This window comes from Lissotriton helveticus, chromosome 7, assembly GCF_964261635.1.
Source record: "Lissotriton helveticus chromosome 7, aLisHel1.1, whole genome shotgun sequence".
Taxonomy (NCBI): Eukaryota; Metazoa; Chordata; class Amphibia; order Caudata; family Salamandridae; genus Lissotriton; species Lissotriton helveticus.
The window spans coordinates 1102809374-1102824616 of NC_136068.1; the positions used below are offsets into that span (position 1 = coordinate 1102809374).

The window sequence follows — 15243 nt, forward strand, 5'->3', positions numbered from 1 at the left end:
TACATGATCTGGTCTCTGAATGTTGGACCTTAATCTTGCCTCATTCTGATTTTAATTCTGACACTCTCTCTCACCGAATCCCCCCCCCCCCCCCCCCGCCCCGCTGCCTTCTCTCGTCATGGGCCAGGTTCCTAATCAAAACAAGCACAATGCATATAAAAAATAAAAAAAGGAAATCAGACCAAAGAGCAAATAGCAATCAAGACATTCCATCTTTATAACATTTACAACATTGTCAAAGTAAATTCTACCTGCTTTCTTTTTAATTTTCTTACATTGAAAAGGTCAGTAAGTGTATGGTGCATTCTGCCCAATTTGTTATCTAGTAAATTCAACAAATCATTGCAATTTAAGGGACTTGCTCCTTAAAAGTTCTAAAAGCCCATCAAGACTTGATCCTGTGTCCTTCAGAACGCTAAGTGCCGCATCAACCACATCCTGAATTTTTCTTGCTTAGGATTACCAACTACCACTGTCCAGCAGACTGAAAGCCTTCCAAGCTGTAACTATAAAAGGCTCAGACCATCAGTTTCTGCAACAGATTTGTACATGCCAGTGAATCCAGGACAAGAAAACATGATCTTGATTTGGTTTTGTGATGGAGATACAAGCCAAGGATCGTCTGCTACAATCTCAAGCCCTTTCTATTGAGAGAGTATTGCAGTTCGTGTTTGGCAATTTCTATTCAGAGAATAATGGTACAGCTCCGATTCATTTGATCATGAGTGGTTGCAATGGTCTTCCTGAAGGTTAGGGATTCCCTTTATTTGTGATCTGGAGCTCACTGTTGCGGTGCAAGACTGCATACTGAGAGGCCATTCAATTACGTGACTAGATCGAAGAAAAAAAAAACCAAGACACCAGAATTTAGGATTTTGTGGTTTATTTTAACAACTGGATTTCTTTACACGTCCGGATTACTTCAACTCCTTTACTGCCAAACCTGAGTAAAAAAATAAAATTAAATAGGACTGAAACTTTCACATAAATTCATTACAGCTGTTCCAAATTCACAATAATTTACATCTAGGCTATTGTTGCTTTTTACAAGCAAATTCACACAAAAAAACCCACAAATGCGTCATTTATATGACGCCCATTTCTGTTGTAGTCTATATTCAACAAAGGGCTTTTTCAGGACACTCACCGGGAGGCAGGGACTGCTTCAGCTTTTCTGCCTTTTCCTTGTCTGTGATGACCAATGTGTACAAGTACTTGCTGCAGCGCACCTTGAACTTGACATTGTCCTTGTTCTTCTTGATTTTCACAGCTGAAATAGGAGGTAACCACTGGTTATAGAATTTCAAAATTAAGAGCTAGTTTTGTGGCACAAGTTTACAACAGAGTTTAGAAATATTTTGGTCAAGGCAAACAGTGCTATTGGTTAAGAGTTGGCAATTCACATCAAGACTGGAAGAAAACATCAGCCTATTACTAAAAGTTACAACATTGAAATCAACATTTACTGGGCAATCTTCTGCCCATGAACTACTTTCAAAGCTCTATCTCAGCAAACTTCCCACCTCTATAAAGGATTTTAGTGCATTCATGTTCGAGACTCCTTGACTATGCCCAAATAGTGGTGTAGCAACACTCCATTACAAGTGTACTCACCGGTATAGTACTATTGTTTTTTTTTTTAGGAAAAAAAAAAATCTTAGAACATGTGCATTTTGAGACCCTTGCCTACTAGATCGCTAATTGGGCCTACCAACCATCTTGTTTCAAATGGATGTCTCCCCTCTGCACATTTCACGGTTAGTTATTTGGCAGAAGAGTCAAGCGGAGTCCTGTTTATTTCCACTGGAATGATTTTTGAAGCAAACTCCGCAGCTTGGTCACAAAACTAAATTATTCCGAGGTTCTTTTGTTAACTCACTGTACACTATTCTTTAATAGTTTGCTGTTGCACATGTATCTACTTTGTTTCACCATCTCTGGATGGCATTAGCATAGAGTGAGCAGAACCAATATTCTTGTAGCAGGTTAGAGCTTAGGTGCTATAGCAATATGACGGATGTGATCCTTTTGCTTATATTTTTGATTTTGCACTGCTTAATGGTCTATTTACAGATAATGTCCTTGGCGTTTTTCTGTTCTGCATATTTTGAATTCTGTAATAAAACCCTTAAGTTTATTCCGCTGATTCAGAACTCGATTATGGAGGGGGCCCTTTACTTAATTGACTAGATTACTTAGATTATGATGTGTTACGAGGTGCCTTACCCCAGGGACATACCTCATGCAATCGAGGTTTGACACAGTCACAGATTCAATCAATCCTTGGGTCTTCTGTGGAGGTTAAGTTTTGAGGGAGCACAAATTGGGGGACCCCACACAAACAAGCTTTCCTACTCCGCCTGCCACCTTCCATACTAGTTTCTGCCTTAATCTCCAGAGAGTTTGTTTACAACCCAAACCTCAAACTCTGCCTCAATTCTAAAATGATTAGGCCAGTCACCTGTCATCAGCAACTTCTTCCACTGACAGAAGCAAAGAGGTCAAGATAACATAACATGTGTGCAAATAAAGCAGAACAATTCAGGGATTGAGAATATACAGTGTCCGTAGCCCAGCGAGACATTGGCATAGCCAAAAGGTCTCGCCTTTGAGACCTTACAAGTGAACAGCCATGCAGCACATTATCCGGTGTGCTGAGCCACCAGAGAATAAACAGCTAATTACTGCACACTGGGTCATGCAGTCTGATTCAATAATACATGCTTGCCTAAACAAGACGCTTCTTCCTGGGCAGCATTTGGGAATTAAAAGCAACAGGATGGTGGGGGTGAATTGAAAGCAACTATAGTACGGTGGAGATTAAACAAAGGGAGGGTGGGAAGTTTTAAAAACATGGTTCCCAGAACTTCTGTCTCCAGCCTGCAGCAGATCAGACTCAGCAGGGCAATACCGCATTGGCAATTCAGCGAGTATAATTTATCAAAGATGACTCTTCCATTATACTGCCTTGAGCCGCTGGGCTCGTGGTGTAACAGAAGGTGTCTATACAACTGTAACCACAAACAGTAGCATTGTCCAGCACTCAACACCCATATCAAACACCAAGCAACAATTCCGACAAGAGCGCTACTGCTAGGCTACTCATAATGCCTGGTCCTCCCACTTTACTCAAGTAGCAATTAAACTTATTACGTTTTTAGATGCTTTGGTATAACAGATAAAAGTTAACCGCACACAGATCCCACTCACAAGTGTGCTGAAGTCACGCTTCATGGGTATGTACTGTCTAGTGATTCATCTTCAGAGATTGAAGCCAGTAGTTTAGGACTAAAAAATTGCCACATTCTCGTTTCAGCACATGTAAGGTTTTGGTCATTAGGAGTACTCGGCACATGGCTAACAATTAGAACCTGCCATCAGGGCCACTGGAAGTATGCGTTTGCGCGGAACCAAATTATGCACACGGATTATATAATGTGGCAAGAAAAGGCCAATTATGTGGCGTAATGTAGCACATTTCCTGCTAGTATTTTTTCAGCATTTGTATTCGTGTCAACACTGTTGGGGCAAATGTTTCACCTCATTAGTACCAGTGTGACACTAAAACACAGTAAGCAACTGAGAAGTGATCAGCCAACCTTTGTGAAGTACCTTCTACTGCGCACACGTGTTGCTGTGCTTTTTTTTGTAACTTTGTATCCGTTTGAGCTAGAAGCAAATGGTAGTTAAAACCTGCAGATTATGCAATCAATGGATGATTATGTGGCAACTCCATCATGATCTGAAAACACAACGGCGCAACACTGCTCAGTTCCAATGGCCCTGCCTGCAGTTGATTTAGATAGATGTAAACAAATATATTGCAGAGAAAACGTTCTGTAATTATTAACAGCAGTTACACCATCATTTATTTTGGTCATGGGAAGGAGAACGGATGTTGCCTGGAGTAACCAAACCCTGCATGGATGCTTGTCTGTGAAAGCTTTATTCTTTGCTATGAAGTTTTAAAACTTACTTAACCAAATCAAAGATGGAAATGTATTACAAACGGAGTCGCTACTAAGTCAAACGCCCTGAAATTGCTGTGAGGCTTGCAATGGGTTGGCAAACACTCTCTAAATGCCAATACTACACGTAATCAGCAACAAAGAGCTCCAGTGCGGGATTTATATTTATCAGTGTGAAGAAGCGTGGGAGCGCAATCAGTGTGAAGAAGCCTGGGAGCGCTAGTCCAGGATCACCATAATCAGAACAAGTAACGAGGCAGGAGGCATTAGGATGGGAGTACCTAGCACAAGGAGTGGGAGGGGCACGCAGTAATATGGGAGGAGGAAGGAGGGTTGAATGCTGCATTAAAATGCATGCAACTATGGAGCGGAAGCTGAACAGTAACAGGAAACCTAGAAAAAAAACATTTAGTCTAATAAACCTACAGTACTGGTTCCCTGCTCTGTGGGAGGGAACGGAAGACAAAGGAGGGACAAAGGAAAGATTTACCGCTGGCAAGCAAGCATTTAGGAATGACAATCCAAGTAACATTAAAAAGCCAGGAAACCCAAAAAACGTATACCACAGGTCTGAGGCTCGACCTAAGAAAAGGGGTTGCAGAAAGCCAGGAGGTAAATGAGCCAGACATCAATCATGTACCAGGCAGATTGAAGATATCTATATAGCACCATCTTTCAAAGAAGTGAAAAGACTGGCCACCCATCTCAGCCAGTAGAATAGAATCTTTAAAAAAATTTAAACTTGCCAGTTACGATAGGTTTCCCCCCTCATCAGCACACAAAACACTAGTTAACTGCATGCAACACCTACTCAAACAGCAAAACAAAGAAGACTGGAAAGCCTGCTCTAGAAGGTCCATCTTTACAGAAACGTTACATCTGCGCTTTCTGCTGCATTTGGTTTCCTCCAGGTCTTCGATTCTTATGTACTTAGTTTCGTAGGCTACATTAGAAGGAGGTATTTGGTTAAGCTTTGGATTTTAACTTAAAGTTACTCCATTCTTTAGCAACGTGGCATAAAAAGTGAGCATTTTTGCATTCTGTTCATCAGGTGATGCACCTGCTCACATGGCCAGACACATCAATGTATGTCCCTACACTGGTTTAAACGTGCTGCATCCTCCTAGCCCCAGCTGAGCTTGAGAGGAACATGAAGTTTGCGACAGTAACTCCCACATTTGCATGAGGGAGAAGCATCACACTGACCAAATCAAAAATGTGTCCGCCTGTAACGCAACTGGTGCTCATCTAAAGCTCTCAGATACCGTTGGTCTAGATCGATATATATAATATCTATATCTATATCTATATCTATATCTATATCTATATAATATAATATCTATAGATATAGGGTCTTAAGAGAGGCGGAATCCACAGCTGAGTGACATTATCCTGTGGAAGCTTCAGGCGCTGAAGACGGCACAACAACAGCCAGAAATGCATCCGCCTTAACCTGCAATAAAGCTTCCAAACGTTTCCCCTGGGTCTCTGCTCTCTCTTTTCCAGGAAGGAGAACATACCGCACATTTTCAAGCGTCAGCCTGAGACGCCACCGCAGAGTTCCCCGCCTCACCTTGGGTTAGGACATCACAGGCATTGCTGTTCTCAGCTTTTCGTCGAACCAAAGATATTTGGATGGTCCGTCACCCACCCCTGGATGCAGAAAGAATAACGGCAGTTGCGGGGTTATTCCAGCCTCGCTCCGGGCTTCAGGCACTGCCCTCGTCGCCCCTGTCTAATGGATTTCCGCATTTGGTGGCTGAAGCGTCATAGGGGAGCTGAGGAAGCTTCACTGTGGACATATAAGCTGCCTAACAAAACACCACATTTTCGTTTTGTTTCATGGTCTCACTCTGCTTTCATCCGCACTCAAGCACAAGGGAATCCACGGTTTTTTCCACCCCCACCACACCAATCTCATCAGCCCACCAACAAGGGACTCTGGGACATGTAGTCTTTCCCACCACGCGGGATGCTGCACAGGTGTGCTGTTACCATCGCAATTGGGGGAGGTGCAGACCCGCAACTCCGGGTCTTAAGAGAGGCGGAATCCACAGCTGAGTGACATTATCCTGTGGAAGCTTCAGGCGCTGAAGACGGCACAACAACAGCCAGAAATGCATCCGCCTTAACCTGCAATAAAGCTTCCAAACGTTTCCCCTGGGTCTCTGCTCTCTCTTTTCCAGGAAGGAGAACATACCGCACATCTATATATATATCTATCTATATCTATCTATATCTATATATCTATATACACACACACACACACACACATATATACACACACAAAATTAAAAAAGCTTGATTTTAATATTTTATCAAGACAGTCCAATTTTTCTGCCTGCTACTGGCTTAGGGCGCAGATGGGATATTTTGGGAGATAGGATTGAGGTGAGCAGCACAATTTTTTTAATGAATGTAGTCTGGGTGTAAGGGGGGTCTGTAGACACTGCCAATGTAGAATCGATTGATGACTGAAATTTCAATGCTCAGGTTTGTGTAGATAAGGGAGGAGATTTATTTAATTATCTCATTGAAGAGGGTTCAGGCTCCATCTCTAGATCTTCAGCCATTCGACTTGGCTAGTAGTGGGTCTCCTGGAGGTGACCAGCTTTTAGCAGATGCTGGAAACCTTCAAGGTGAGCAGGGCTAAGATGGAATGTGGGTTTAGCATGATAACGCACTACAATAACCAATAGTGTTTGGTGTATAGTTAGCAAGTCTAATTAATTCAGTTGGCGTTTTAGCTGCAAAGGCATGGACATCTTTGGTGTGGAAGGTGGCCATATTTTGGTAGCGAGTAGTGCCCCAGGTATAAACGGATATCGGTGCCCGGTATCTATTGCGCGCAGTACTTCCATGCATTGAGCACTAGGTGAGGACAGCAGTATTGTTGTGAGGAAGATACTATTAAAAGGAGGTTTTGTAGTTTGTGAAATGTGGGTTAAAAGCAGGTATGAGAAAATTACAGTTTGCTATAGATACAAGCCAGGATTCCATTCTAACTCTTAATAAATTTTATGACCAAACAGAAGCTGTCGAAGTAAGGTTAACTTCTTCCCTTTGGCACGCACCACCATTTGAGTACTGCTGTTAATAGGTAAATGGAGAGGCTGTAGGTGCTCCAGCAGCAATCGAAGACTAATTACAGTATCTCTCAAACAAAGGGGAGAAGAAAAAGAAAACAACTTCCCTTAAACTAAAAATGTGTCCTAAGTGTTGCAGATAAGCCTTATAGTATCATAATCTAGCAACAAATAATCAGCACATGTGGACTTCACTGACCGAGATCAGCAGAACCAATTTTATAAAGAAGACCACTTCTATATATAATAGCACCAATTAGTCAAAGTAGTGGGCAATAGGGTATGCATCATCAATAATACCAATTGTCTTACAACACCTTCCATCCCCTTAAGGGCCATGTTATCTCGATTTCTCGGAGAAGGAAAATATAAATCCTATAGGGTTGCTTTAAGGATGCTACTTAGCAGTACCAAGTGGCCATCATGAAAACAAACGTTAAGGCAATTTTTTTAAAATAAGCAATAAGTATTTAGTGCTCACAATGCAACAATCCTTTTGAGGTTACTTCTATTAGAAGAATGCTGACTACACGCTGCCTAGTGCAGCATACTTACTAAATTGTCAGGCTTTGCGGTGCCTCAGTTTTAGCAACTGCTTAGTACAGATCTCATTAACTGATGCTTGACAGGCCAACTCACATTGTGCTTATGGGGGCAGTGTGCTAGCCCAACTTCAGTAGACTGAAAAGTAGGCTCCACATTTAATTTAACAGCTTTTTGTTATCGTGTTCATTTATGTATGAATGTAGCCTCATTCGCCATAGTCGTTTGTTTTCTTCATTTAAAATCGAAAGCTCTAACTCATTCCTCGCTGTGCAAACTTTACATGAAACTTAACTCATTTTGGAAAACCACGCGAATACCCACTCACCAATTACCATGCGCAGGTGCAGGCCAAACCATTGAGCAACTTGGCACCCTAGAGACCGCAAACACCTTATCTGCATCACACACACACAAAAAAGACTAAATTAGGATGAGCTCAGACTACTTAGGTCCTTGTACTCAACAAGCACACAACCCACCCTATCACCTAAACTAAGTGCTAACCCAACAAATGGAGAGGGAAAAAAAAAATAAAAAAAAAAAAAAAAAAAAAAAAATCGGAAATACTCAAGACAATCAAGCTCTGAATAAACCCCTTGCCTACAATCCCACACACTAGAGATGAATGCTGCCAACCTCTTCAGTGGGGGGCGAAATACTGAATATCCAACAGCACATCAATAACAGCAACACTACTGCTAACACCCATAGTCACCCATCAAACCCACTCTCAAACCTTGTTGACAAACTCAAGACCCGCAAAGCCACCCATAACAGTGGAGATCTTAGTTTCTTCTATCAAAACAAAATGCTCACCACTGCTCATTGTCTACATCTTTAACTTAAATCTTCTTAAATGTTTTAAAATAAATAAAGCGCTCAAGAGGCTAAATCCTCTCCTGAAGAAACAGACATCAGACTGGTGATCACCACACCAATAATCGCTCACATACCCGTCGCAAGCAAGATCTAAGCAGCGGTCTGCACAACTACAAGATCACATGAATGCCAATCTTCATGATACATGCAGATCTAGATAAAGCTGCAGCAGTCAAATTACATATAAATAAAAAAAGGACGCCCTCCTGACCAAAAGATTCTGATAGTGTTTGATCTATAATCCACATTTGACACCATTGCACCTTAATGAACAGTCTGACATTTTGAACTGACAGTCAGCGTGCTTCACTCATTCACCGACTACCTATCTAACCAACACAGTTTGTTTACATGGGCATGTCTGGGTTCCCACATTAGAGAGGGGTTGGAGAGGGAGAGGCAAAAGCAGACGAACCAACCAACCAAGTATCCTGGCAGACAGACGACCCAGTCGGCAACCACACCAGGAGCAAGACACCACAAGCAGGAACGAGCAACCACCAAGTCTAATCACCAATCTTTCGGATCTACAACTGACAAGCACTGAACAACAAGTCCTTGAGAAAGGACTGGGCTTCGTGCCATCAGCCCGCCCAGATAAATTCAGGCTCCATTGCGAATTAACTGACTTTTTTCGGAAATTGAAACTAAAGGCCTTCTTTGAAGGAAAGGAAGACCCCAATGCAGACCTTCGCAAGGGTGATACGGGTCTCAGACTGAAATCTACATTTACACCCCCCCCCCCCCCACAGTACCAGCAGCTATCACAGCATTTGAACAAGCAGTGTTCCTTGATTTGGAAACCTGTCAAAATCCTGAGGTATATGGGAATTTCAAGGCTGAAGAGCATCAAGCACTTGAGACACTGAAGAACAACACTAAAATTACCATAAAACCCGCCGATAAGGGCGGGGGAATCGTCATCCAGAATACCGTTGACTATGAGAAAGTATGTGAAGGTTTGCTTAATGATACCAACAATTACGTTCCTCTCACTCATGACCCTTCGGCTGATCTCCAAAATCGAGTTTTCACCCACGCCCATTGAAGGAAAACGTGCCCTACGGTCAATATCTTCGGATTCGGCGGAACTGCAGTAGCACATATGATTTCAAACAACAATCAACTGAATTGACTGAAAAATTACAACAAAGAGGTTACCCTGACCATATCCTGAATAAAGGATTCAAACGGGCATGGAATCAGCCCCGTGAAGTCCTTTTGGAACCACAAATGAGAACTGTGGAGGAACCTCCCCCCACATGTGTTACTACTTACAGTACCTTGTCTAACCTGATGAAAAAATCTATTAATAAAAACTGGAAAATTATTTCCAGTACCAGGAAGGACTGGCAGAAACCCCTTTTCTCATTCAGAAACGGTCTGAGTTTAAGAGACTCCTTGGTGCACACTAGACCAAAAGAACCAACTTCCTTGCCAACACGCAGTATCACTGATGCATGGAATCTACCAAGGGTCACCGGACACTATCCATGCTCCAATTGCTCCGTGTGCCATCTGACAACGGCCACTAAATCGTTGTCCTTGGAACCGGACAAAACCTGGTGGCAAAGATCGCACACCAATTGTAACTCAGCCAACGTTGTCTACCTCATCACATGCCCCTTTTCACACCGATACGTGGGCATGACCACGAGGAAGGTTAAGTAGAGGGTATGTGAACATAGGAGTAATACAAGATGCAAGAAGACCACCACCAAGATGAGCGATCATTTCTTACAAGTTAATCATACCACCAACGATCTAAGATGGACTGTCATTGAACAGCTTACTGAAGGCCCAAATATTGCTGAAAGACACAGCGATGGGTGCATCGGCTTGGCACCCACCTCAATGGTCTGAATGATGACATTCCATGGGGGGCTATCAGAAAATAAACCTTCTCGTGTGATTGAACTCCGACTATTGGTTTGCTGGTCATTAGATTACACCAGGCCTCCATGTTTTGTATCATTTTCAATAGACGACCTCTCTTACATTCCCTAATGTAGGGGTCTAGCCTAGCTTCGCCTAGCTTCATAAAGTATATCTCTAACACCTTTAACTGGAACTTGTGAGCTCACCTTCAAAAGAACCCTTATTGTGACCCCGTTGCTATTCTAGCTTCAATATCGTTATTCCCCGCGATTATAATTAATATGGGAACACCCCCTTCCCAAATTCACAACAACCGCGATAGGTCACGTAGTTGTTGTATTAAATGAGGCATTCCCCGACTTTACAGTCTACAAGAGAACCCTATCCCATTATACTTTCTCTTGTTGTTTGTTATAATATAAACCATCCCTCCCGTTCCAGTCGTTATCTCAGACAATACGAGAGAAGTTGAGACGTTCCAGTCTCTCTATGTCTATGACTGGGTGTTTACTTTGACCGCTTTTCCTCATTGGTCGACCGCACGTAAACGCGCCTTTGGCCACGCCCATTCCCGGAAGAGCGCGCGCTGGTGACAGAGCCCCGGCTTTATATACAACTTAACCCTACCGGCTCTTGATCGTCGAGACGCGGTCTTGAGGGCTGGTCAGGTTTACACACGGGTGCCTGGCGTCGTGGGCGAGAGTGTGGTTTCGGCTCTCTTCTTCTTTCTTCGTCTTGAGCTAAGTACCTTCGAGGCTTCCCTACTAAGTTCGTCTCGTGTTTGTTTGTCTTTCTAAATTTTACAGGATGTGCCAAATACGCCGTCACCCCCCTCCCGCAGTCTATGGGGTGATATTTTCTCTCCTTTCAAGTGAGAACCATTAAACGAGCATTTCGTTTTTCTGGGGATATTGGTCACTGGCCTTTGGCCCATTTGATCGTTTAGTTCTTACCAAAGAACGCGTTATAGACTGGGATCCTTATTGTAACGCCCATCCCCCACAATACCACGCAGTGTCTACGCGCCGCATGAAATGACACACGCTCACTGGTGGGCATGAATTCAGTTCGCCCATCAACACTGGCACTACGTGATAATGATATTACACTGATAATGCTATCATGTAGTATGATAATATATAGCCACAAGGCAGAACCACACACCTCTGCGAATTAGTCGTGTTGTGCACTTGCCTGTACATATGAGCACAAGTCACCACTGTGTGTCCGTCAGCCTGCAGAACAATAACTAATTGTGTATTTGTTTGTTTATGTCTGTACCCTTTTATCTTTACAGGTGCATCTAATTTTTGAGTCTCTGATTCTGAGACCAGCAGGGTTGTGCCTCCCGTTTTTTTGATCGGTGAAGCCACCTTTTCAGTGCACTTCGACAGATATTTTTACTTTCACGTCCCTTGGTAGGGTGGGCCTTGGCGTGCCCATACCGCCGGGGTTTAATCTCTCTAGGTCCTGACGAATGCCAGGTTAACTACACCAACATTGGCCGAAACATGTTGACCGCTCACGTAATGTTATTGGAAACAGGCCATCCGATTTAGTTGACCTTGTTTACCAACACATTTTTTAATATGCCCTTGGTGATCAACCATTAAATCAATTTTTGATACACACAAGCCATTTTTAAGTCACCACATCACTCTATCCACGTAAATCTATCACTTAGCCTTCACACCTACATTACCCGCTCCGCAGTAAATCTGGCGTTGAAGCACACTGGGGTGACATTCGGTCACACCCAGTGGGGCCCGATGATGAAGCATGTCACCGACTAGGTCGGTGAGTGAGGGCTTTCTAAACACACCAAATTGGTGTTGTTGACTTCTTGTGCTCAGCTACCTTTTTGTTTTCCATCAAGTAGCACTCTTTTGTTGTTATTTTTCTGGGTTCCCACACATTGTCATCTTCAAACTCTACATTCAACCACCTGACCGACAAATTCACTAATATACCCATGACAACTACTTAAAGTCTCTTCAGCTCCAAGCACCCAAAGCCTTACACACTCATCCAGACCCAGACATCTAGCAACTAACTGAAGATCAAAATTACTGAAACAATGAAACAAAAGTCCTATTAAAAATAAGCCACTAGTCCAACTCACAACATTAACGTTACATATTCCAACCCCAACTATCACCGAACGCCAGTCACTTGGATTCACACAGGACACAAGCTCAACCTCAAAACTTTTCTGAAGAAAACCAAGGCTGCCAGTACCAGCTATCAATACTGAACACAAAGCCTTTCGTCCCAGAAAAACCTTTAAACTGCTTTTCAAGCGCTTATACATTTGCATCTGGACTGCGGAACACCCTGTTCCATGGACTCCTACACTACTCTCTCCCCCAACCCTCACGCCTGTAAGCAACACCCACAGCACATATCATCTAGTCTAGAGCCTTAAGAAAATGCCATTCCCCCCACCCCCTTGATGAACTTACTGGTTCCCACTAGCAGCCCCTATCATCTTCGGAACCAGCAGCAACATATACCAAGCATCATTAACGGAAGACACAACTATCTGGCTGACAAGCTGCCCTCATTGGTTATGCTTGGCATTCCCGCAGTTTGAACACCTTTATGAGACAAAGAAAAGCAAAAAATACAAGTTAACATCTGTTCACTATCTTTGCTCTCAGGATCTACTCCACTATGACTGCTCCAATTTATGAAAGAACGTAAGATGTTTTTAAATTATTCTGTATCACTACGAAATAACAGTCCACTTCCACTCTCAAAATGCTGCTATCACTCGATTATATCAACACTTTTTACCCTGTGCAGTGCCCTGCAGTTTTTTGGCTAGGTTTGTGTTAAACAAACATCATATATGAATGTAGCTCTGTGACAGGCAAAAAAACAATGTGCCGAGTAGGTGAGAAAACAGGCAGTCGTGGGGGTAGTCTAGTGTGTATGTTTTAGACAATTCCTTATGCCATGCACCCTACAAGCCAATAATTATAAAGTATCAAAAATTGCGTAATAGTGTATGCACTCATGTCTCCCCTTTCTAAAGGGAACACACGTGTCACTAAACATTTTCATTACCAACATTTAGTACAACACTATTTTCGGTGGCCCACCCTGAATGGTATGCTTACATTTAGCGTCCTTTCTCCTGGCGGTCAGCAGGAAGTCTTTGATCTCTTCGATTTTACGAGGCTGAAAGAGTGAAAATAATAAGCTTCCTGAACGAATGTCAACTTTTCATGCCCAGGTACATACCCCCAAATAACTGAAATCAGCAAAGCTTGAGAGTAGATCTAATCAAGTCATAGAGGGTCTTGAGGAATACCAAGCTAAAAACATTTGAATAAATCAATTGGACTTTAACCATTTAGAAGATTGTTTAATTAAGATAGTTTTTACGTCGCAAACAAATCTAAACGATCAAAATATTTACTTTAACACCAAATGCCAATAATATCAAATCAGCATCTAATGGCCTTAACTTTCAGTAGACTTCCAACCATAACACGCAAACGTATACAGTATACCATTCCGCAAATAAACCCCATCCTACCACCACCACCCTCAAATGCATTTCCTTGAGATATTTCCATTATAAACCGGACAACTGGAATTGTAATGCTGCAGAACTGCGCATATTTGCATGTTAACTTATCACTGGAATTGTAATGCTGCAGAACTGCGCATATTTGCATATGTTAACCTATCACCTTTGTTATTTATTGCGATTTGCATATGTTAAATGTGTACTTGAGAGTTGCAGCACTGCCCATGATTAAACAGTTGAAATACAAAAACAAGCACTGCCCGTTTATGCGGCTCTACGCTGCATTGCAGGTATATCGTGACATAATTCGAAAATGCTGTAGTTATAATGACCCCGATAATAGACTAATAAACCTATACATATAAATAGTCTGACATACCCACACGCCAGGACAATACAGAGTTGGCTTCCACACAGGAAGCCTCACAAAGATCTATATGTTCACTCACAACAATATAATAAATTTCCTTACAAATATTAGTCGAAAACACAACCAGTCCCAAGCTGGGTGTAAAATAAACCTTCCCCGAAAAATACTAATCCTAAATACACCTACAACGGTAAACTAAGCTCCATTAGTTGCCGCTACACAGACATTGAATCTAAGAACAAGTTAAGAACAGCCCCAGAGACTAAACTATACACACATAAGTTACTAAATACTCACCATGGCTGGAGTTAGTGCTGACCGGGAACTACGGGAAAAGAGAAACAGAAAACATGGAGTTAAAAAGCGCGGAAGGCGCGCGTCCGATTTTTACACTCAATCATTACATTCCGCCACTCCATACTGGCAGCCGCGGGTCCGGGCTCTACGACAAGAGCGTAAACAGCGACCCCGAATAAATGCGGACTCCCCATATCAAGGATGGAATACGATCGTTTCACAAGGCCACGAGAACACTCACCGTACCTGCCAGCGATCCAGAGAGGAAAAGATCGGCACTTCCGCATCCGGTGCCTTAAACCAACCAAAAGCAACCAACTACGGTTGCTTCAGAGGGACAAAAGTAATGCATGACAGAAACGCGATCAGTGGTTAAAGATACAGTACCACGGAAACGGCAGATTAGTCCTGTAATGTTAGTGGATTTGTTATGCACATTATTACTGCCGCAACTCCATCCTTTCGATGACGGCGGTTCTAACCTCAAATAAGCTTTTGACACTGCAACTCTGAGCATTATTTGAAGAGAAATGACTTTAAACACGGTTAGGTTACTTTTTTTAATAGCGCAGCAGTAGTCGGTATTATAGCCTTTCGGAGCCGTTGGGTGTCACAGACTAATGTTCAATGATTGAATGTTATCCTGCTATTAACGCAAACCACAATGTGTCACTTGGACAC

The 15243-nt window shown here is 42.6% G+C and overlaps 1 protein-coding gene across 2 annotated transcripts; it reads right to left on the bottom strand.

Annotated features, from left to right (window-relative positions):
• Window positions 1-866: 866 nt before the first annotated feature.
• Window positions 867-14873, bottom strand: RPL38 (ribosomal protein L38). Of its 2 annotated transcripts, none has more exons than XM_078654260.1 (5): window positions 14809-14873; window positions 14563-14590; window positions 13480-13540; window positions 1148-1270; window positions 867-943 (listed from the first exon to the last, which is right to left on the bottom strand). In XM_078654260.1, the coding sequence occupies exons 1-5, from the start codon at window positions 14847-14849 to the stop codon at window positions 918-920; spliced, it is 279 nt and encodes a 92-aa protein (XP_078510386.1). In that variant the 5' UTR covers window positions 14850-14873; the 3' UTR covers window positions 867-917. The 2 variants fall into 2 exon arrangements, with proteins under 2 accessions (XP_078510386.1, XP_078510387.1); XM_078654261.1 differs by having other exon boundaries at window positions 14804-14843.
• Window positions 14874-15243: the final 370 nt, after the last annotated feature.